This window comes from Trachypithecus francoisi, unplaced genomic scaffold (assembly GCF_009764315.1).
Source record: "Trachypithecus francoisi isolate TF-2019V2 unplaced genomic scaffold, Tfra_2.0 Lachesis_group5, whole genome shotgun sequence".
Lineage (NCBI taxonomy): Eukaryota > Metazoa > Chordata > Mammalia > Primates > Cercopithecidae > Trachypithecus > Trachypithecus francoisi.
The window spans coordinates 135354662-135377994 of NW_022681470.1; the positions used below are offsets into that span (position 1 = coordinate 135354662).

Sequence of the window (23333 nt, forward strand, 5' to 3'; positions counted from 1 at the left end):
TCAGGAGTTCAAGACCAGTCTGGCCAACATAATGAAACTCCGTCTCTACTAAAAATACAAAAAATTAGCTGGCCATGATGGCACGCACCTGTAATCCCAGCTACTCAGGAGGCTAAGGCAGGAGAATCGCTTGAAACCAGGAGGCGGAGGTTGCAGTGAGCCGAGATCACATCACTGCACTCCAGCCTGGGCAACAAGAGCGAAACTCCGTCTCAAAAAAAAGAAAGAAAGAAAGAAAGAAAAAAAAAAAAGTCTCTATTGCCAGCTGCCTATTCTCATAGCTTGCTTTTTTCACTTAATATATCAGCAGCCACTTCCCCATGTCAACACATAAAGATCTAGCTGAGTAATTCTCCCAAAGCTGGTCACTAGACCAGCAACGTCACATCACCTGGGAATCTTTATAGACAGGGTCTCACTCTGTTGCCTAGGCAGGAGTGCAGTGATGGGATCATGGCTCACTGCAGCCTGGAACTCCTGGGCTCAAGCAATCCTCCTGCCTCAGCCTCCCGAGTAGCTGGGATTACAGGCATGCACTACTGCACCTGGCTTTTTTTTTTATTTTTTTTTTAAGAGACAGAGTCTCCCTATATTGCCAAGGCTGGTATCAAACTCCTGAGCTCAAGTGATCCTCCCATCTCAGCTTCCCAAAGCTGTGTGAGCCACCATCCTGGCCCATATTTTTTTTTCCATTAGACTGTTTTTCTGTTCCATTAGACTGTAAGCTTGCAAGGCAGGAACCATGTCTGCCTGTCTGACCACTGGACCCAGCATACAGTAGATGCCTAATACATGTTTTCTCAGATTGGAGGAAAATATAAATTAGATATTAATATTATATATAACATATATTTTAAAATTATATAAAGATTACATGGATATATATAAAATCAATATAATTTATTTAAAATTTCAGCTTTAAATAATTGTTTTTGGCCGGGCACAGTGGCTTACGCCCATAATACCAACACTTTGAGAGGCTGAGGCAGGAGGATCCCTGGAACCCAAGAGTTCAAGGTTACAGTGAGTTATGAGTGTGCCACTGTGCTCCAGTCTGGGCGACAGAATGAGACCCTGTCTCAAAAAATAATAATATAATAATAATTGTATTTATGAATAACTTTTATTTAAATTAAATTTATCAAAATATTTCTTGGACAGGTGCAGTGGTTCATGCCCGTAATCTCAGCATTTTGGGAGGCTGAGGCAGGGGAATCACTTGAGGTCAGGAGTTCAAAACCAGCCTGGCCAACATGGCGAAACTCCCCGTCTCTACTAAAAATACAAGAATTAGCTGGGTGTGGTGGCTGACGCCTGTAATCCCAGCTATACTCAGGAGGCTGAGACAGGAGAATCATTTGAGCCCAAGAGGTAGAGGTTGCATTGAGCGGAGATGGTGCCAGTACACTCCAGTCTGAGCGACAGGTACTGTGTCTCCAAAAAAAAAAAAATTATTAAAGTAACTTTATTCAAAAGTACGTACATTAACGATATAATCGATATTGTGCCTTTTTTTTTCTTTTTTTTTTTTGAGACGGAGTCTGGCTCTGTCACCCAGGCTGGAGTGCAGTGGCGGGATCTCGGCTCACTGCAAGCTCCGCCTCCCGGGTTCACGCCATTCTCCTGCCTCAGCCTCCTGAGTAGCGGGGACTACAGGCGCCCGCCACCTCGCCCGGCTGATTTTTTGTATTTTTAGTAGAGACGGGGTTTCACCGTGTTAGCCAGGATGGTCTCGATCTCCTGACCTTGTGATCCGCCCGCCTCGGCCTCCCAAAGTGCTGGGATTACAGGCATGAGCCACCGCGCCCGGCCGATATTGTGCCTTTTTAAAGAGAAATGTTAATAATGTTTTAGAAGAAAAAACTTTTTGGAAAATGATATGAAAAATAATTTTAATATGTGCTTTAGCCTCGGGCTACTAGAAGAGCCCCAGATAGGGTCGAGGGAGGCCTCAGTCCTACATCTTCCCCTTTTACTTTGCCCAGATGGATTTCCACGCTCAGGGAAGTCCCCTCTAGGGTCCAACCACATCCTGCGAGGGGACGCAGCACCTGTCCCGCCTCCGCCTGTCCGCGAGGTGACGCCAGGCGGACCGGAGAGATCCTCTGGAGTCCTTCATCTCTATGATCTCCACAGCGGCCTAAGCGACCCGGAAGCCGTGTCTGGCTGAGGGGTCAGTGGTTCCGGGTAGGAGGTAGGTGACCCTCGGCTGCTGCAGGAAACTGCAGCGACTGCAGCCATGGGGGCGCACCTGGTCCGGCGCTACTTGGGCGATACCTCGGTGGAGCCCGACCCCTTGCAGATGCCAACCTTCCCGCCCGACTACGGCTTCCCCGAACGCAAGGAGCGCGGTGAGGCCCAATGCGCAGGCGCGACCAGAGGGCGTGGGGCGCGGGAGCCTGAACCCCCGAACCCCTGGAACCCCAAGACTGAGCTCTAACCTCAGGTGTTGTGTCTGGGTTTGAGTCTAGACTAGGAGTCCAGAGGACGTGCGTGACCCCGCCTGAGGGTGGAGGCATTCCAGGCCAAGGGCACGGCTTGAGCAAAAGCCAGGGTGCAAAAGTGAGACGACAAGTAGGGGATCGGGCAGGAATGCGGCGCGCAGAGCTCAGTCGAGTCTTTTTTTTTCTTTTGAGACAGAATCTCGCTTTTTCTTTCCGGCTAGAGTGCAGTGGCGTGGTCTCGACTCACTGCAGCCTCCACCTCCCAGGTTCAAGCGATTCTCCTGCCTCAGCCTTGCGAGTAGCTGGGATTACAGATGTGCACCACCACGCCCGGCTAATTTTTTGTATTGTTAGTAGAGACGGGGTTTTACCGTGTTAGCCAGGATGGTCTCGATCTCCTGACCTTGTGATCCGCCTGCCTCGGCCTCCCAAAGTGCTGGGATTACAGGCGTGAGCCACCACTCCCGGCCTCGGGCCGAGTCTTGGGAGACGTGGGAAGTCACGGGAGGGCAGGGACATGTTCATTGTACCCCTTTACTAATGTCGCTGTAATTGTGGTGCATGCACAAGAAAATAAGGAAGATTCGTGCCGCGAATACCGTCCTGCAAAGTGCTTTGTTTTGCTTTAAGATGGGATCTTGCTCTCTTGTCCAGGCTGAGTGCAGTGGTGCCATCACAGCTCACTGCATCCTCGACCTCCTGGGCTCAAGCTATCCTCCTGCCTCAGCCTTCCGAGTAGCTGGGACTATAGGAGCGTGCCAGGATGCCAGGCTGATTTTTTATTTTTTGTAGAGATAGGAGTCTTGCTATGTTGTCCAGGCTGGTGTCCAACTCCTGGGCTCAAGCGATCCTTCTGCCCAGCCTCCCAAAGTGCTAGGATTGCAGATGTGAGCCACTACGCCCGTAGGACGGTTTTTTGGTTCGTGTGTTTGTTTTTGCTTTTAATGTAGTAATATCACAGGGATACCGAGGCCGGGCGCGGTGGCTCAAGCCTGTAATCCCAGCACTTTGGGAGGCCGAGACGGGCGGATCACGAGGTCAGGAGATCGAGACCACCCTGGCTAACACGGTGATACCCCGTCTCTACTAAAATACAAAAAACTAGCCGGGCGAGGTGGCGGCGCCTGTAGTCCCAGCTACTCGGGAGGCTGAGGCAGGAGAATGGCGTGAACCCGGGAGGCGGAGCTTGCAGTGAGCTGAGATCCGGCCACTGCACTCCAGCCTGGGTGACAGAGCGAGACTCCGTCTCAAAAAAAAAAAAAAAAAAAAAAATGGCATACCGAGAGCCAGCTCTGGGCCACGTCCCACATTAGGAACCGCGGATACAGCAGGGAACTGGAAGGATGCAGGCACTGTCTCCAGAGAACTCACAGCACAGTGGGAAGGATCGTGGAATCAGGCAGAGCTGGGTGGTGTCAAGGCAGCCTTCCAGTAGGCAGCGGCTGGAAACAAAGACGTGAAGGGTGGCCGGGCGCGGTGGCTCATGTCTGTAATCCCAGCACTTTGGGAGGGCTGAGGCGGGCAGATGACCTAAGGTCAGGAGTTCGAGACCAGCCTGGCCAACATGGTGAAACACCGTCTCTACTAAAAATACAAAAATTAAGGCCGGGCACGGTGGCTCATGCCTATAATCCCAGCACTTTCGGAGGCCGAGGTGGGCAGATCATGAGGTCAGGGGTTCAAGACCATCCTAGCCAATATGGTGAAACCCTGTCTCGACTAAAAATACAGAAATTAGCTGAGGGCATGGTGGTGTGCACCTGTAGTCCCAGCTACTCAGGAGGCTGAAGCAGGAGAATCGCTTGAACCCAGGAGGCAGAGGTTGCAGTGAGCTGAGATCACACCACTGCACTCCAGCCTGGGCAACAGAGCAAGACTCCATCTCAAAAAAAAAAAAAATACAAAAATTAGGCTGGGCACGGTGTCTCACGCCTGTAATCCCAGCACTTTGGGAGGCCAATCCCAGTGGATCGCCTGAGGTCAGGAGTTCGAGACCAGCCTGGCCAACATGGTGAAACCCCGTCTCTACTAAAAATACAAAAATTAGCCGGGTGTGGTGGTGCGTGCCTGTAATCCCAGCTGTCTGGGAGGCTGAGGCAGGAGAATTGGCTGGAACCCGGGAGGCAGAGGTTGCAGTGAGCCAAGATTGGGCCACCACACTCCAGCCTGGTGACAGAACGAGATTCTGTCTGGGAAAAAAAAAAAAGATGTGAAGGGGCACGAGTAGGGGTTGACCAAAGAGAGGTGGCAGAGCCAAAACTTCTAAGCAGAGGAGGGACACAGTCAGGTTTGGTCAGTCAAAAGGTCCCGCTGTCTGCTGAGCGGATGACAAGCTTGAGACCTCTAAGCAGCCTGGATTTGAGAGAAAGTTGGGAGATGGTATAATCGCTCCAGTGTCCTCACTCCAGGTAGTCCTTCCGCCCCAGCTGAACCTGCAGTCCATTGGTCTGTCCACCTCCCTCCCATTGCCTCACATACCTTGTTTTGCCCAAGATCAGCTTTGCAAACGCTAGCAACCCGCTGCCCTTCTCTCTCGCTTACTCTGGATAAACTCACCTCTTTTCCTTCCTTGGTGCCTATCCCCGTGCAACTGAACATGATGCGGGGGAGATAAGAAAAAAACAGCTCTAAGCTAGGCAAAATGGCTCATGCCCAATGCTTTGGGAGGCCAAGGCAGGAGGAGTGCTCAAGGCCAGAAGTTCAAGAATAGCCTGGGCAACAGAGCAAGACCCTGTCTCTACAATTATTATTATTATTATTTTTTTTTTTTTGATTAGCTGGGTGTGGTGGCACATTCCTGGAGTCCCTGCTGACTGGTCTCCCGATTGGTTCTCCAGTGGACTCTTCATGCTGCCTGGCCTTTCTATTATCTCCTGGATCCTTCACTCCCTCCCTCCCTCCTAGACCACTGTCCCCTGCCCTCTCTTACCTCCTTTCCACCCCCTTTCAGCCAGTCACTTTGCTAACTGCAACATCCGCCTTCCTGGTTCAAGCAGTTCTCCCGCGTCAGCCTCCCGAGTAGCTGGGATTAGAGGTGCGCACCACCACACCTGGCTCATTTTTGTATTTTTAGTAGAGACAGGGTTTTACCATGTTGGCAAGGCTGATCTCGAACTCCAAACCGCAAGTGATCCACCCGCCTCAGCCTCCCAAAGTGCTGGGATTACAGGCATGAGCCACCGCGCCCGGCCCATATTTATTTATTTGTTTCTAGAGATGGGCTCTCACTCCGTTGCTTAGTCTGGAGTGCACTGGTGCGGTTACCACCCACTGCAGCCTCAAACTCCTGGGTTCAAGGGATCCTCCCAAGTAGCTCTGCCTTCTCTGTGTGCACCACCGTGCCCAGATAATTTTATTATTTTTTCTAGACATGGGATCTTTCTGTGCTCCCCAGGCTGGTCTCCCTGATACTTAAGCACTGCCAGACACGCTGTGGTGCTCTGTCTTCTCTCTGTTCTTTGTCTCCCTCCCAGGGCAGGGACACTTGTGTGTTGTGTTCCGTGCTGTATCCCCACCACTAAGCACACAGTAGGCGGTCTAAAGTCCTTGCTGCTAGCTGATTATAAGTTTGAGACAAAAGAGGGAGGAGTCTAGGATTGCCACCTGGAGCTCCAAGTGCAGATAGGGAACAGCCAGGGGCTGCAGGTGATACCCAGGCCTGGGGCTCAAGCGAGGTGTGGGGTGGAGGGACCACATCGGGCTCATCTACATAAGGGGTGGCAGCAGAGAAAAAGGCTCTCAGACTGGGCGCGGTGGCTAACACCTGTAATCCCAGCACTTTGGGAGGCCAAAGTGGGTGGATCACCTGAGGTCACGAGTTCGAGACCAGCCTGACTAACATGGCGAAACCCTATCTCTACTAAAAATACAAAAATTAGCCAGGCATGGTGGTGGACACCTGTGGTTCCAGCTACTCGGGAAGCTGAGGCAGGAGAATCGCTTGAACCTGGGAGACAGGTTGCAGTGGGCTGAGATCTTGCTACTGCCCTCCAGCCTGGGTGACAGAGTGAGACTCCATCTCAAAAGAAAAGAAAAGAAGAAGGCTGTCAGAACAAAGCTTAACGTAAGGCAGCCATAGAGATGGGAGGAAACCTGGGAAGGCGGGATGTGGGAGGAGCCACAGGAAAGAAGGAAGTGGGAGGCTGGGGTCCTGGGCTGTTGGGTGGCCCTGTGAGAGCCTGTCTGGGCAGTGAGAGGGTGGCGCAGAAGCCAGAGAATGGAACAAGGGGCAGGAGAGGAGGACCTGGGCCTGAGTGGGATGAGACAATCACAGCTGGGAAGCAGAGGGGAGAGAAGCCAGCCTGGGGTGACTGCCATTGAGATGTGAATATGTCTCCTCTCACTTGCGCAAATGGGAAGGAGCTGGGACCAAGAAAGATTGGCCGGGCGCGGTGGCTCAAGCCTGTAATCCCAGCACTTTGGGAGGCCGAGACGGGTGGATCACGAGGTCAGGAGGTCGAGACCATCCTGGCTAACACGGTGAAACCCCGTCTCTACTAAAAAATAGAAAAAATTAGCCGGGCGGTGAAACCCCGTCTCTACTAAAAAATAGAAAAAATTAGCCGGGCGAGGTGGCGGGCGCCTGTAGTCCCAGCTACTCGGGAGGCTGAGACAGGAGAATGGCGTGAACCCGGGAGGCGGAGCTTGCAGTGAGCTGAGATCCGGCCACAGCACTCCAGCCTGGGCGGCAGAGCAAGACTCTGTCTCAAAAAAAAAAAAAAAGAAAGATGTGGACGTCAGGAGGGCTCCGGAGTCTGGGTCTGAGGGAGGCAGTGGGGAACAAGTGCAGGATCGCCAGGCACAGGCTCCGGGGTGGATGTCCAAGCTTCCTCAGGCTCCCGTCAGCCTCCTGAAGGTTGATTTGTCCAGAGTCAGGTTTGCTAGGTGAGTGGGGCACCGGGACCCAGATACTAGTCCAGCTGTCTTCTGAGCCCACGCCTAAGTATCTTACAGGTACTGTTAGCTCAGTGGATGCTCAGGTAACTTCCATGACCTGACGGTCAGTTCTGAGGCTCAGAGAGAGGCCACGCCGCCGGCCAGTGCAGAGCTGGGACTCAGGCGGGTTGCAGACAAGAAAGGCTAGGAGTGCTGACTGGAGCTCCAGGTGCAGGTGGAGAGTCTGCGGGGGTACTCTGGGAGAAGGTGGATTCTGAGCTCGGACTCTGGAGAGCGGGGCTGTAGAGAGTTGGGGACGGGCATCCCTGCGGGAGGGGAGGCAAGGATCCAGCGCAGGATGTTGAGGTGCCTCAGGGTGATGGGGAGCCACCTTCAGCTATCTGGGCTTTGGTGTCTGGAGTTGCCTTTGTGCAAATTAGAAAAGGAGGCCCCTTCAGGACAGTGCATCCGTCAAAAGGCGTCTGCCATCCACTACCATCTGCCACCTGGATGTTAATGGGGGACACCCTGAGCTGTGGCTTCCTGATGCCGTGTGCCTCGGTCCCCTGGGGATCCCTGGAATTGGGGTGGGAGGCCTTCAGCCTGGTTGAGCCCCGTCCACTCCCTGCAGAGATGGTGGCCACACAGCAGGAGATGATGGACGCGCAGCTGAGGCTCCAGCTGCGGGACTACTGTGCCCACTACCTCATCCGGCTGCTCAAGTGCAAGCGCGACAACTTCCCCAACTTCCTGGCTTGCAAGCAGGAGCGGCACGACTGGCACTACTGCGAGCACCGCGAGTGAGAACCCCCACACCAGCCCCCCAACACTCTTGGCCCGCAACACCCCACACCCCCAGCCTTCCACAACCCCGGCCCACCCAAGCACCCCATACCCCCGGCTCACCTGAGCCCCCTGCCAACCACCACAGCCTGCATGCCACCCAGGCCCTGGCCTCTGGCAGGATGTGGCTCCAGAGGCCAGGGACCTGAACTGCCACTGAGGTTTCTAGCCGGGCCCCACCTTAGTCCCAGAGAGGGCTTTCTAGGGGCCTGTTGGATGGGGACAGGGCAGGTGGCTGAAGCCACCTAGGGGAGTGGCCAAGCCCAGGTTCCAGTGGGAAGCCCTGCCATCTGCGTGGACAGACCCCAGACCTAAACCACAGGCACTCGGGTCTGTCTTCTTCAGAGGCCTCCCCCACAGTGCTGTGGGTCAGCCCCTTTACTTCCCAGGGCTTGGAGGGCGTGTCCTGGCCAGCGACCCTGACAGCCCCTCTCGTGCTTTTCCCTCAGCTATGTGATGCGCATGAAGGAGTTTGAGCGGGAGCGGAGGCTGCTCCAGCGAAAGAAGCGGCGGGAGAAGGCGGCGGCAGAGTTGGCCAAAGGCCAGGGACCTGGGAAAGTGGACCCTCAGGTGGCCCTGTAGGGGGTGCACTCCCCACCCTATGGACCAGTCAAATAAAAGCCTTCAGGCCCCTCACCAGAGTCCACTCTTACGGCGCCAACACGAGGGTGGGCAGAGAGCGAGGGGCATGTGGTGGTCCCCAACCCCGGACAGAAACACACAGAGCCCGAGTCCAACAGGGGCAGGCGGGGTTTATTCCGAGTGCTGGAGAGCTGTGGGCCCCACTCCTCCCCCAGAATGCCACCCGGGTGAGGGGCTGAGCCCCAGCAGGGATGAGGGCTCAGAGCAGGAAGGGGATGATGGGCATGCGCAGGGGCGGGTAGTCCCGGAACTCCTTCAGGTAGCTGCGATGCTTGCCCTTGGCCCAGATGGTCATCTGGGTGAAGCCCACCAGGGAGAACAGGGCCACTGCAGGAAAGAACGGGCGTCAGGGAGGAGCTACAGGCCTGGAGGGGCAGGGCCCCGCCGAGGGAGGGCGGCAGGCTCACCTGGGAGACACTGCGTCATGATGGCGAAACCGATCCAGGACCCCACCTGTGGGCAGGGGCGGAGGGTGAGGGTGGGCAGGGCTGGACAAGGCCCGCTGTTCCGCCAGCCTCGCACCCTGTGGCTGTTCTGGACTCAAGTCAGCCACCTCCCCCAGCCCCTGCTTTCTGAGTCAGGGATGGGAACCCAATTCCAGTGGAGGCGGGGCTGTATACTGCGAAAGCCCAATGGAACACGCCTCCCGGTGCCTACAGCAGGGAGGCCGCGGTCTCCACCTCCCAATGCTCCCAATGCAAAAGCAGCTGCCCAGCCAGGTGCCCCCTCCTAGGGGCTGGCCCCTCCACATCGGACTCCAAGTCCCAGGGCAGAGAGGGGTAAGGCAGCCCCTCACCTCGTAGGTGTAGTTGGGGCAGGACACCAGCAGGAAGAGCCACGTGAAGGGGTTCTTGGTGGGGTATGGGATCTTCCGGGTCTTGGACCCTGGCAGGCAAGACAGGAGAAAGTCAGAGCCCCTCACCCAGCCCAGCTGTCCCCCTGCCCCCAGCAGGCACTCACCAGCGGGCCGCAGGTCCCGCAGGGCCATGTGGATGGAGAAGTTGCCGAGCTGGCAGATCTGTCAGAGAAGCAGGATCAGCCTAGGGTCGCCCAGACTCCCCCCCACCCCGTCCCCACACCCAGCCTCCTTACCACAAAGATGGCGAGCGCCAGTTTCACCTGCTGAGCTCCATAGGCTGCAGAGGAAGCAGAGAGGGGAGGCCAATGAGGGGAGGACCCGGTGGGTGGGGGCCGTGGAGGAGGGAAGGACGGTCTGAGGCCACTTACTAGGGGGCGTGTAGAGAGGGTGGTTGATGTAATAGGCCATCCACGCGGCGAAGCCCCAGTAGTAGGTGCAGTTCTGAAAGGGAGCGGGGCAGGGATGGGACCTGGGCCAGCGCCGGGCAGGGCAGATTCTGTCTCATCCCTAGGGGCCTAGGAGCATGGTGGGGAAGGGCAGGAGGGGCCTTGGGGCGGGACTGGGGAGGATAGGCGGGGCCAAGGGGTGAGGCTAGAGCAGGGTTCTATGAGGGCGTGGTGGACAGGAGGGGCCTAGGGGTAAAACTGGAGAGGGGCTGGGGAGGAGGGGCAGGGCCTAGAGACTCTGCAGGGGCGGGGCTGGGGAGGTTAGGCGGGGCCTAGGGGTAGGGCTCTGCGAGGGCGTAGTGGAAGATAGGAGGGGCTATGGGGTAGGGCTCGATGTGGGCGGGGTGAGGCGGAAAGGCCGGGCTTAGGGGTGAGGCGGGGGCGGGCTCTACCTTGAAGATGTTGCGCAAAGGCATGGTGCCATGGGAGAAACGGTGAACGAAGAGCGTCTCCAGCAGGCGCTTGACGTAGTGGAATGAGTGGCAGATGCAGGCGAGGCTGGTAGGGGGGAGCGGGCTCAGCTGGGGCTGGTCCGGCAGGTCTCCTGCCTTCCCCTACCCTCCTCCCGCCTGCCCCACTTACTGCACCACCGTGTGCCGACTGGACGTGAAGTCGTATTTGTGGCCATAGATGAAGGGCACTCGGAAGTAGAAGAGCAGGTATATGAAAAGGGGCCCTGCGTACTCTGTTAGGAAGACCTGAGGGAAGAGGGAGGCAAGATGAGTCACCCAATGTGGCTGATGGGAAAGCAGGCCGTGGGTAGGGTCAGGACTTACCGTCACCCAGCTGATCTGGGCCCCCAGGTCCCGGAAGTAGAGCGTGGCTGTGGTGCCCACGGGCAGCTTCTGTAGAACATCCTCATCCTTCAGGGACTTGCCCTCTGCAGAGAGGCGGGCCAGGGCTCAGGGGCTGCCCGGGCCTTCTCCCACTGCCACCCAGGAGCCTAGGGGGCGGGCTGAGCGGAGAGCTGTACTCACTGGGGTCCAGGCGGAGGGACTGGCGGGCGGGGTACCACTGCGGATCTGCGGGGAGAACAGGGCGGTCACAGCCCACAGACTGGCAGGGCTCAGCCGGTCCGCTGCCCAGTCGCTGTGCCAGCTTCTCAGGGTTCCCAGGGTGCAGGGACCCCAGGACTCCACAGCTCCTCCCACCCGGGGGCAAAGCCTCAGGCCTGTGCAGTTCCAGGACACAGGCCGGAAGAGCGCGGGCAGAAGCAGGATCTTGTCCTTCCCAGAGCCTAGCAAGGGCGTTCCTGCGGCGTGCCACGTGGGGGCGCCTGCCCCAGCCACGCCCCAGAAGCCTAGGCCACGCTCGGGCATCTCTGCAGGCCCCTGGGAGAGGGGTGCAGGATGGGATCCCTCCCACCCTAAGGTCCCTGGTCAGAGGGGTTGCAGGGGCAGCGTGGCCAGGCCTAGGACTCACGGGTCTTGGTGAAGAGGTTCTTGATCTCCGCAATGGTGGCGTGGGGCTCCACCTGGAGGAAGCACAGGCGCAGGGTCGTCAGCTCTGCGGGGAGCCCAGACCCAGGATGGGGAGGTAATGAAGGGGATGGCAGGCTTGGGGTTGGGCTGCAGCTATGGGAAGGGGGAAGGGCTGGGGTCTGGAAGGCAGAGGCCTGGACAATCAGGGAAGCAGCAGCAAGGGCCCTGCCAGTGCAGTGACAGCAGGGGTCTGGGGCTCCAGTTTTACCCTCAGCCAGCAGGCCCCCAGCCCAGCTAGTGGCAGATTAAGCAAGGGAAGGCAAACCTGCTTCTCTGCCCCTCCTTTCTACTCCTCACCCATGACTCCCCCGGGCGCAAAGGCCCTCTTTCCTCCCCAGGGACAGCCCAAGCCCCTTCCCCCAGGGGCAAGGCTCAGCAGGGACAAGGCTCACTCCTCCACCGCCCTCCCAGGACCAAAATCCCTGCAGGGTCTACTGAGACTCCCATGCCTCCACTTCCCCGCCACACCCAGGGGACGGGGCTATCTACCCTACCCCAAGTGAGGGCATACCCCTCCACAGGGCCCCACTGGACAGCTCCTGGGCTGGAAGGAGGGGGGTCCCGGGCCCAGGGCCCTTGGCCCAGTGCAGCCCATGTTCCGGTCCTACCTTGTCCAGGAAACACAGCTTCTCCCTTGTCTTTGCATCCAGAATCTCCACCTCGAAGAAGAGAACAGCCTTTTTAGGTTTCTTGGCCACCTTTGGGGGTGCGGGCCTGGGGAGCCCATTGAGGCCAGGGAGGAGACCTGGGGTGGCCTCCCGGGCCACCAAGTTCAAGCTCATGTCCATGCCGCCTGCCACCAGCCCTGCCGCTCGGCTCTGCCCACGGTGGCCAGCAGCCCCAGCTGCCAGCCGTCAGCCCCCACCACCGACCTCCCCACGCGAAGCAGCCCTGGGCCGGGCAAGCGCGATCAAATTCTGCCGCGGTGCTGGAAAGGAGCCCGTGCCGGCCCTGGCACTGCCGGCTTCTGTGCCAGATGTAACCCGAGTGGCAACCACAGCCACAGCCCAGCTAAATATAAAACCGCCCCGGACTGCGCCCCCCTCCCAGGAGCCATGCCATAGACCTTCTCTGAGGGGGGTTTAGGAGTTGACCCCCAGCAGCCAGGCTGCCCTGAAAGCAGTTTTTGAGTGGTCAGTCCCTCAACAGCACCAGCACAGGGAAAGCCCCAGGGGCAGGCATGGCAACACCTCCCAGCCCCCACCCTGCACAGAGCCAGCGGCCTGAGGAGAGTGAGAGGCCAGCAGGCCATGCAGGCCCCAGCTCGCAGCTCAGGCCTAGGGAGTTCACTGGGCTTGGAGAAATCCCAGCTATTTTGAGAATCCGCGAGACAGATCATCCACTTCCCCTTCGGAGCTGTAAGAGACACTTCGGATTATTTTCCTTGTGCATTTGTGTTACCAGGGAGGTGACAGATTCCGGAGTTATGGGTGCAGAGAGCCTCTCTCAGAGTGTGTCAAGGATCAGGGTGCTTGGAAGTTTTAGGCAAGCGCCTCCAGTCTGGGCTGATGAGGCCTCCCCAACCTTCCTCCCCACCCACTTCTCACCTTGTAGCCACCTGTGAGGCAGGCTTCCCACTGAGTCAGCCTAAACACGGCACCCCTACCCAGGACCTGGACCCCGCTAAAGCCCGGCGCTTCCTGCGTCCAAGAGCCAGGCCTGTGCCAGCCCCTAAGGGAGGAGTCCGGCCCAGCCCTCCCTGAGCCCCCAGGCCAGTGATTAACAACGGGGGTGCAGAAGGGCAGGGCTGGAGGGAGACAGCCCCTGCAGATCTGACCCACCCTATGCAGGGATCAGTGCAATCCTATCACACAGGGACCATGGCAAGCAGGCAGGCCTGATACCAAGTCAGCCACCGGCCAGCAATTCTTGGGGGACCCTTCCTACCCACAGAACCCCCAGCGGGGTCCCCCGGAGGCTGCCTGAGGAAAAGGAGCAGGACATAACACTCAGAAACAAACCTCTGGGCCGGGGCCATCCCAGGGCAGGTCCACCCACCCAGAGCCCAGGGACACTGGGTCATAGCAGGTAGGGCCCCCCTGAGGGAGAGGGCACCACGGTCAGCCAGAGAAGGGGGGCACCCTCCCGCACACTGCCAACGACAGTGCGAGACAAGGGGGCTTGCTGGCCCGCACTCGGGAACCATAACCAGCCCTGCCTTGTAGTCCCTGGGGGACCCCAGGCATGTCGCCTCTCTCTAGGTCTCAGAAGGGGGCAGGTAGGAGGCAGACTACCTCCCAGGATGGCGAGGGTCCCCTGAGATGGTGCGTGGGGTGCACCAGGTAACCCCTGACAGATGGGCGCACCCCATGGGATGGGAGGTGTTGTTGCCTGGGGGTTTGGTTCAGATCCCCACTCCCCTGCTGACCTAGCGGTCACCACACCATGGGGGCCTATTTCCCCAGCTATGACACATTCGCCCCCACTTCCTGGACAGGAGGGTGGGAATGGGCCCGGCAGTCAGGAAATTCTGGCCCATGGGGCCTCCTGAGTCCCTGCTGTCAACTCCAGGCACTGCCTGGCCATGTGGCCTCTAGGGGAAGGTTACTGAGCTCCTCCAAGCCACAGCAATAATAAGGCCAAAGAGCTGTCACATGGAGGGGCCAGAAAAAAGAGCTCGGTCACACCACGCGGGACGTCTGACCCCACCAAGGGGATTTGTGGGAGAGGGACAGAGGACAGGGGGCGGGATGCACGGGAAAGGGTTAGCACAGCAGGGCCCTGGGCGGGCGGGCACGCGGCCTGGCCTGTGGCTGCAGGTATATTAATAGCTCCCGGGCCCCAGGCAGGCAGTGCCCACATGCTTCTGAGCCCGTGTGGCCCGCAGGAAGGCAGCCCGGCGTCCACAGGGAGAGGAGGCCTCCGAGTTCCTGCTGAACCACTCAACAGCTTAAAATACAACCAGCCCCTCTCCCTGTCCAGCCAGCTGCTAGGGGGAGGGGTGAAATCCTACCCTGCTCCCCCCAACCTGGGCACCGAACCAGGGCCCAGGAGGGAGAGTATGGCCATCGGGGTCCCGGCTAGCTGCTGGGAGAGGACGCCAGGCTGCGGCAGGAGGGGGCGGCCGAGAGAGGGGCCACACGCACAGCTGCAGCAGCGGCGCCCAGGCCAGCCTGAGCCCAAGGAGAGGAGACGCCCGAGCCTGCAAGGAGGTAAGCCCGGGCCGCAGGGCAGTGCCTAGGGGCCCCTAGGGACAGGAATGCCCAAGGCTAGGGCCACCTGGGCAGGATGAGTCCTCAGTGGGACGGCTGCCCCTCTCCCGTTTCCTGCCCCAAATCCCTAGCTCATCGGCCATCTCCTGAGCATGAGACTTCTCCATACTATTTTTGCAATTCCCCGTGTCTCTATTTTTTTTCTTTTTTTGAGACGGAGTCTCACTCTGTCGCCCAGGATGGAGTGCAGTGGTGCAATCTCGGCTCACTGCAACCTCCACCTCCCAAGTTCAAACGATTCTCCTGACTCAGCCTCCCGAGTAGCTGGGATTACAGGCACACACCACCACATCCAGCTCATTTTTTGTATTTTAGGAGAAATGGAGTTTCACCATGTTGCCCAGGCTGGTCTCAAATTCCTGAGTTTAGGCAATCCGCCCACCTGGCCCGGCCTATAATTATTTCTAAGTAACAAAGTTAAGTAAGATATTCCAGGTGGGGTAAAAGAAGTAAGTTATGCTAAGTGAGACAAGCCAGACACAAAGGGTCCCATATCTATGTCAAATGCCCAGAGCAGACGACAGGCCAGGGGCTGGGCGGGGGTGGGGGGGAATGGGGAGTGGCTGCTGCTGGGTCTTCTTTCGGAGTGAGGAAAATGTTCTGGAACGAGACAGAGGTGGAGGCTGCACAATGCTGCGTGTGCACTCAATGCCACTGTTCACTTTTAAATTGGTTAGTTTCATGTTCCGTGAATTTCACCTCAATAAATTATTTTTCAACGGGGTGTGGGGTAACAAACAGGCCCCAAATACCCATCAAAATAAAAACAGTTGGGTGGGAGGAGCAGGAGAGGTTCCCCACCCCCAGAGGGAGGGCTGAATGTGAGACCTCATCAAGGCCTCCGCGACCCACATCCCACTGCCACCCCAACCTCTGCTCTGTGCCTGCCACACATACACACACACACACACACATATATATATACACACCTGCCCAGGCGTGAGGCCAGCAGGGGGCAGGGGCTCCCAGGGGAAGCCCAAGGCTGCAGAGGGCACAGGAAGCTGCTGAACAGAGCCCCAGGCAGGGGGTCCTGAGCACAGACAGGGAGACGGCAGGCTCTGGCCCCATCTCCAGGAGAAGCGGTGAGGCAGGGAGGAGAGGCAGGCCCTCCTGAGGAAGCCCACAGAGCCACGGGGCTGGGAGGGGCTGAGATGCTCTGGGCGGATGAAGGGATACCTGTGGGAGGGGGCTACTGGTGTCAGCGCAGACAATGGGCAGGGAGAGGGCAGGAACCGACAGGCAGGCAGGCAGGCGCTCTGGCCTGGGGCACGGGCTGGTGGCTCTGCCGGCCTGTGGCTCTGTGATGACAGTTCCACTAGCCTGAGAGGAATTCTCACCAGGAGGCGAAGATTCCCGGGCCCAGCCAACAGCAACTCGTGGCAGCACGAGGTCAGGGCAGGGCCAAGAGCCAGGACACAGGGTGGGGTGCGAAGCCCACCCTGCAGGAGGGGAGCAGGGGCAAGGTTTGTGCCTCCCAAGCCCGGAGGGGAGTGTCACAAGCAACAGGGCCCCTGTCTTCACTGTCTTTGTGATCATGAAGATATTACTAATGGGGTCAGGAGGAGTGAAAAGGGGGGCTCTCGTTTTCTAAGCACGTGTCAACACAGCTGCTGGGATTGCGCCCGCCTGGTGGGCGAACAACCCAGAGAAGCAGACCTGCCCATTTACTAGCTGTGTGGCCCTGGACAAGTTACTCAACCTCTCTGAACCTCCATATCCTCATGGCAAAGTGGGCTGCCCCCACCTGCCATCTGACAGGGTTACCATAATCATCCCCAGTTTAGGATGAATCTTATTAAGAATAAATATGATGACTGGGCGCGGTGGCTCACGTCTGCAATCCCAGCACTTTGGGAAGCCAAGGCGGGTGGATCACGAGGTCAGGAGATCGAGACCATCCTGGCTAACATGGTGAAACTCCATCTCTACTAAAAATACAAAAAAATTAGCCAGGTGTGGTGGCGGGCGCCTGTAGTCCCAGCTACTCAGGAGGCTGAGGCAGGAGAATGGCGTGAACCCGGGAGGCGGAGCTTGCAGTGAGCCGAGATTGCGCCACTGCACTCCAGTCTGGGGGACACAGCAAGACTCTGTCTCAAAAAAAAATAATAAGAAATATGATGACTGGGCACGGTGGCTCATGCCTGTAATCCTAGCACTTTAGGAGGCCAAGGCGGGCGGACTACCTGAGGTCAGGAGTTCAAGACTAGACTGGACAACATGGTGAAACCCCGTCTCTACTAAAAATATAAAAATTAGCTGGGCATGGTGGTGCACGCCTGTAATTTCAGCTACTCAGGAGGCTGTGGCAGGAGTACTCTTTGAACCCAGGAGGCAGAGGTTGCAGTGAGCTGATATTGCACCACTGCACTCCAGCCTGGGAGACAGAGCAAGACCCTGTCTCAAAAAAATAAGTATGATTAGACCAACACTAGCAGAACAGCCATTCTAGGTGCACAAGGGGGCCAAGCCCTGGCAGGACCCACAGGCCCCTTCTCCCGGGACACTGACCATGCTCTTGAAGAGGCCCATCCACAGGAAGCCAGGGCCAGAGAGCTGGTGCAGTGACGCCTCACCCAGCTGGCCACAGTGAACCCAAACCCTAACAACAGCGAGATACCTTCAGTGCAGAGGCCAAGCTGACCCGTCACCACCGGGATGACTGGCAGCAAGTGGCAGTGACTGCGACGCTCTCCACTGCCCCCTTGTGGCCGCACAGCCTCACTCCCGCCTGCTGGAAGGGCGCCCGCAGCAGCCGGCTCAGGCACAGTCCCAAAGCCGATGTCCGGGAGGGAGGGAGACAGCTCTGGTGCAGAACGGGACCTTAACCCTGGCCCTGCCATCAGCCAAGAGAGCTCAGGGAGCCTGCATTCGTTATCCATTCATTCATTCCTGCCTCCCTCCATCCCACATCCCAGGCCCTGTTCCAGCTCCCAGGATATGGCAGTGAAACACACCAAGCCAGCCTCTGGGGTTCATGGGACCTGAATTCTAGACTGTGCGTGCTGGGGAAGCAGGGGGTGGGGGCAGACAGCCACTAGCATGTTTTGTCACCAAGAGTTGTGAACAAAACTAGAAGGCTGAGGGGGAGGTCAGATTTAGGTCAGATTTTTTTTTTTTTTTTTTTTTTGAGACAGAGTCTCGCTGTCGCCCAGGCTGTAGTGCAGTGGTGCGATCTCAGCTCACTACAACGTCCCAGAGGATGGCCATTTTAGAGTGGTCAGGGAAGGCCTTTCTGAGAAAGGGGCATGTGAACAAAGGCCAGTAAGACAGTGGGGGAACCAGTGCAGTCCAGGCAGAGGGAACAGTAAGTGCCAAGGCCCTGAGGCTGCACTATACCTAGCATGTCTCAACAGGAAGGAGGCCTGTGTGGCCTGAGCAGTCAGTCAGGGAGAGAGTGGGAGGAGGTGAGCGCAGAAAGATGATGTGGTGGTCTGTGCCACAGCTTTGTGGGCCACGGGGAGGACGTTAGCTTTTACTCTGAGTGAAGTGGCAGCCGTAGAGGGTTCTTGAGCAAAGGAGGGATGAGACTTGGCTCAGGTTCAAGACTTGGCTTCCCCAGCTTTACCTGCTTGCCACTGTTGGGTGGAAGAGCCTGGAGGAGTGAGGGCAGGAGCTGGGAGCAAAGAGGGAGCTGCAGAGAGGTGAAAAGTGGGCTGGGCGCAGTGGCTTACACCTGGAATCCCAGCACTTTGGGAGGCTGAGACAGAAGGACCACTTAAGCTCAGGAGTTCAAGACCAGCTTGGGCAAAATAGCAAGGCTCCACCTCTACAAAAATTATTTATAAAAATTAGCTGGGTCCGGCCAGGAGCAATGGCTTGTGCCTGTAACCCCGGCACTTTGGGAGGCCGAGGAGGACGGATCACAAGGTCAGGAGATCGAGAGCATCCTGGCTAACACGGTGAAACTCCGTCTCTACTAAAAATACAAAAAATTAGCCGGGCATGGTGGCAGGCGCCTGTAATCCCAGCTACTCAGGAGGGTGAGGCAGGAGAATGGCATGAAGCCGGGAAGCGGAGCTTGCAGTGAGCCAAGATCGCACCACTGCACTCCATCCTGGGCAACAGAGCAAGACTTCGTCTCAAAAAAAAAAAAAATTAGCTGGGTCTAGGCACGGTGGTTCATGCCTGTAATCCCAGCACTTTGGGAGGCTGAGGCAGGCAGATCACCTGAGTTCAGGAGTTTGAGATGAGCCTAACCAACATAGTGAAACCCCATCTCTACTAAAAATACAAAAATTAGCTGGATGGGGTGGCGCACACCTGTAATCCCAGCCACCTGGGAGACTGAGGCACAAGAATCACTTAAACCCAGGAGACGGAGGTTGTAGTGAGCCGAGATTGTGCCACTGCACTCCAGCCTGGGCAATAGAGTGACACTCTGTCTAAAAAAATAATAATAATAATGAATAAATAAAAATACAAAAGAAATAGCTGGGCATGGAAGTGGGCGCCTGTAATCCCAGCTACTCAGGAGGCTGAGGCGGGAGAATTGCTTGAACCCAGGAGGTGGAGGTTGCAGTGAGCTGAGATCGCACCACTGCACTCCAGCCTGGGCCACAGAGCAAGACCCTGTCTCAAAAAATAAAAATAAAAAATTAGCCAGGTGTGGTGGCTCGTACCTATAGTCCCACCTACTCCTCAGGGGCTGAGGCAGGAGGATCACTTAAGCCTAGGAGTTCAAGGCTGCAGTGAGCCATGATTGCGTTACTGCATTCCAGCCTGGGTGACAAAGCAAGGCCCTGCCTCAAAAAAAAAAAAACAAGGCCAGGCGCAGTGGCTCACGCCTGTAATCCCAGCACTTTGGGAGGCTGAGGCAGGCGGATCACTAAGTCAAGAGATCAAGACCAGCCAGGCTAACATGGTGAAACCCCATCTCTACCGAAACTACAAAAATTAGCTGGGCATGGTGGTGCATGCCTGTAGTCCTAGCTACTCAGGAGGCTGAGGCAGAAGAATCGCTTGAACCCAGGAGGTGGAGGTTGCAGTGAGCAGAGGTCGCGCCACTGCACTCCAGCCTGGGCGACACGGCAAGACTCCATTTCAAAAAAAAAAAAAAACACACACACACACAAGGCAGAGACAAGCGGTAAAATTCGGGATTCTGGACAGACTATGGAGGTGAAGGCAACATGGCCCGAGAGTGGAGTGGGTGTGGGGATGAGAGGTACAGGGAAGGAGGGAGGAGCAGGCACCACCTGAGCCCAGGCTAGAAGAGCTGAGCCTGCAACTCCTGGCCACCCCCTGGAGGCGCAGCCCGCAGGCCTGGCGCACACAGCCAGGCACAGAAGGCCTCTGGAGCTTCCGCTTCTGCAGCTTCACAAACAAGCCAAGCCTGGCGCTTCCCAGTCCCCTCCCAGCTGTAAACAAGCAGGCTCAATGGCCTTGCTGGCGGCAGAGTCCACATCACAGGACCCAGCAAGGCGCCTGCCCGCCCTCTCAGCCCCAGACTAGGGGCAGACCTGGGCCAGATGGGGAGCTTGGATTCTGGGCCGGCCTCACCCACCATGGCTTATGAACCTGCAACTTCTGTGTGTCCTAGGACTCGACTTGCCTGATGGTGATGGGTGAGAACAGCTACCAACAGTTATTTCACATTCCCTGCCCGGGGCTGGAATTGCCGCAGCTTCCCAGACGTCTCTCCTACAGCGGCTGGAGGGGAGCAGGAACCATTAACTCCGTTTCACAAATGAAGAGGCCAAGATCTAAGCAGTAAATCCCAGAGCCCAGAAGACCACGCGTGCATGTTCAAAGCCGGGCCATATCCCACCACACATGGGCCTCCAAGGACCCCTCGCAGAGCTGATGCAGTGCCACACAGCCCACCTCTTGAGCTCAAAGCTCCAGCAAGCTTTCTCGGACCCCACAGGGGACTGCACTCCCTGGCAGGAAGCATCTTCTCCCAAGTCTGGGGCACAAGAGGCCTGGCTGGAGGTGCGAGCCCTGGTCGGTGCAACCAGGGCCCCAGGTAAAGACACAAAGGGTCCGACAGCTCCTGCAGCTGGCCAGCCAGGCACTCACCGTCCCCGCGCTGGGCACAAGCGCTGCTGCACTCATCGCCTGAGCTCCCTGTCCAGGCAATGCCCAGCACAGAGGTCGGAGGCCTGGCCCGATCATGCCCAGAGCCAAGCTGGCCACCTCACCCCCATCACAAATGCAGAGACTCCGACACATTCATCTGGACTCCAGCTCAGCAGGTTGGCCCGCTCGGCTCCCTTTCCTTCCCACTTCCAGAAATATCAAGTCAATCTGCTAATGCCAGGATGGCTGAGAAGACCTAGGGCTCAGCTGCCAGGAACCCTGCACAGGCCACGCCTGCTCAGCCAGAAATACCACCTTCCCCGGTGGCCTCGGCGTGTGACCTCGTTTCTCAGCAGCACCCGGGGGCAGCCGCACCTGCCTCCCTGAGGTGCCATGGCAGAAGCAGAATGTCACCCGGAGTGGGGAGGAAGCACTGAGAGACGCTGACCTCCCACTCCCAGGCCCCTGGACCACTCTGCTCCTGTCTCCCACCCCTGCTGGCAAGTCAAGAGGTGCCAGGGTCTCAATGCCAATGTCCCTAGGCTCTTGGATCCGAGGCCAGGGTCAGGTGCAGAGACAGCGGTAGCCCGGGGCCCGGAGAAGCTGGAGTTGCTATTCCCACCCCGGGGAGCCCCAAGACAGCAGAGAGCAATCCAGCCTTGGAGGATGGTCATCGGACGCACGAGCTCCTGGCTTAGGCGATGCAGCCACAGGAGTCGGAGGACGAATATGGCACAGGACAAACACAGTGGGAAGTCGGAAAACCTGGGTCTCAGCCCTGGGCCTGCCCCCATTCTCCGTGGCACCCATGGCCTACGCCCCTCCCTGGGGCTGTGCCCTCGGGCCTCCAAGGAGCACTGGCCCACGCAGAGCAGCGCTGCTCTGGCCTGTTTCATTCAGATGTGCCACCAACAGTGACATCTATCAGATGCTCACCCCGTACCTAGGACTGTGCTGAGACCACCACCCAGGCCTCACCCAGGCAAAGGACTCTGATGCCTGTTAAGTGGCTCGGAAAACTGGGGCTTGGGAACGAGGAAGGCCTTGCCCGAGGTAAGTGGCCTGCAAGTGCAATGTGAGTGTCCACCCGGCTTGCTCAGGCCCAAAAGCTCCTACAACAAAGTAACACCTCCGTTCTAGAGAGCAGGGCTATATGCAACAGAGAAAGGAAAAGGCATGCCAGGCACGGTGACTCATGCCTAGAATCCCAGCACTTTGGGAGGCCAGATGGGGAGGATTGCTTGAGCTCAGGTGGTCAAGGCTGCAGTGACCTATCACTGCACCACTGCACTCCAGCCTGGGGGACAGATGTCATGCTATCTCAAAAAAAAAAAAAAAAAAAGAAAGAAAAAGGCCGGGCACAGTGGCTCACACCTGTAATCTCAACACTTTGGGAGGCCAGGGTAGGTGAATTGCTTGAGCCCAGGAGGTCAAAGCTGCAGTGAGCTATGACTGCACCACTGACTGTACTCCAGCCTGGGTGACAGATGAGACCCTATCTCAAAAAAAAAGAAAGGCCAGGCACGGTGGCTCGCACCTGTAATCCCAGCACTTTGGAAGGCCAAGGCGGGCAGATCACTTGAGGTGAGGAGTTCAAGACCAGGCTGGCCAAGATGGTGAAACTCCATCTCTACTAAAAATATAAAAGGCCGGGCGCGGTGGCTCAAGCCTGTAATCCCAGCACTTTGGGAGGCCGAGGTGGGCGGATCACAAGGTCAGGAGATCGAGACCATCCTGGCTAACACGGTAAAACCCTGTCTCTACTAAAAAGTACAAAAAACTAGCTGGGCGAGGTGGCGGGCGCCTGTAGTCCCAGCTACTCGGGAGGCTGAGGCAGGAGAATGGCGTGAACCCGGGAGGCGGAGCTTGCAGTGAGCTGAGATCCTGCCACTGCACTCCAGCTTGGGCGACAGAGCGAGACTCCGTCTCAAAAAATAAATAAATAAATAAATAAATAATAAAAATATAAAAATTAGCCGGGTGTGATGGCGCACACTTGTAGTCCTAAGTACTTGGGAGGCCAAGGCAGGAGAATCACTTGAACCTGGGGGCGGAGGTTTCAGTGAGGCGAGATCACGCCACTAAACTCCAGCCTGGGAGACACAGCAAGACTCTGTCCAGCAACAAAAAAAAAAAAAAGGAAAGGAAGAGAGAAAGAGAAAGAAAGAAAAAGAGAGGGAGGGAGGGAGGGAGGGAGGGAAGGAAGGAAGGAAGGAAGGAAGGAAGGAAGGAAGGAAGGAAGGAAGGGGAGAAAGAGAAAGAAGGAAGGAGAAAAGAAAGAGAAGGGAGGGAGAGAAAGAAAGGAAGAAAGAGAGAGAAAAAGAGGAAGAAAGAAAGAAAGAAAGAAATAAGGGTAAAACCAAAAAAAACAAAAAACAAAAAAAACACCACCACCACCCTGGATGCAATCCTCCAGCAGACACTGAGGACTGAGTCTCTGCCTGGCCTGAGGACCCAGTCTGCTGGCCTCTGCCCCACAGCCTCACACAGCCAGGCTGTACCAGAGCAGAAGG

General features: G+C 57.2%; 2 protein-coding genes across 8 annotated transcripts in view; one reads left to right on the forward strand and one right to left on the reverse strand.

Annotated features, from left to right (window-relative positions):
* Nucleotides 1-2142: 2142 nt before the first annotated feature.
* Nucleotides 2143-8798, forward strand: NDUFB7 (NADH:ubiquinone oxidoreductase subunit B7). The gene is made up of 3 exons (XM_033199390.1): nt 2143-2351; nt 7951-8119; nt 8612-8798. Exons 1-3 carry the CDS (start codon nt 2240-2242, stop codon nt 8742-8744), a joined length of 414 nt encoding a protein of 137 aa, XP_033055281.1. The 5' UTR covers nt 2143-2239; the 3' UTR covers nt 8745-8798.
* A 96-nt stretch (nt 8799-8894) lies between these two features.
* The window catches only part of TECR (trans-2,3-enoyl-CoA reductase), a 35960-nt gene continuing 21521 nt past the window's right edge, over nt 8895-23333 (reverse strand). For 2 of the 7 annotated variants that reach the window (XM_033199385.1, XM_033199386.1), the window contains 12 exons: nt 12199-12249; nt 11532-11583; nt 11087-11131; nt 10886-10989; nt 10692-10807; nt 10502-10607; nt 10032-10104; nt 9897-9940; nt 9765-9822; nt 9601-9689; nt 9212-9257; nt 8895-9131 (listed from right to left, as the gene is read on the reverse strand). In XM_033199385.1, the coding sequence (XP_033055276.1) occupies nt 9004-9131; nt 9212-9257; nt 9601-9689; nt 9765-9822; nt 9897-9940; nt 10032-10104; nt 10502-10607; nt 10692-10807; nt 10886-10989; nt 11087-11131; nt 11532-11583; nt 12199-12249 (912 nt within the window). In that variant the 3' untranslated portion in view covers nt 8895-9003. Of the gene's footprint in view, nt 9132-9211; nt 9258-9600; nt 9823-9896; nt 9941-10031; nt 10105-10501; nt 10608-10691; nt 10808-10885; nt 10990-11086; nt 11132-11531; nt 11584-12198; nt 12250-12656; nt 12858-23333 lie in introns of those variants that run through there. The other 5 variants (XM_033199383.1, XM_033199384.1, XM_033199381.1 and 2 more) reach the window with 4 other exon arrangements.

Excerpts from the sequence above, each read along its gene's own strand:
- NDUFB7 (XM_033199390.1), top strand. The coding sequence starts at position 2,240 with ATGGGGGCGCACCTGGTCCGGCGCTACTTGGGCGATACCTCGGTGGAG. Across the intron at positions 2,352-7,950 it reads CCCCGAACGCAAGGAGCGCG|AGATGGTGGCCACACAGCAG; the intron begins GTGAGGCCCAAT and ends CACTCCCTGCAG. Across the intron at positions 8,120-8,611 it reads CACTACTGCGAGCACCGCGA|CTATGTGATGCGCATGAAGG; the intron begins GTGAGAACCCCC and ends CTTTTCCCTCAG.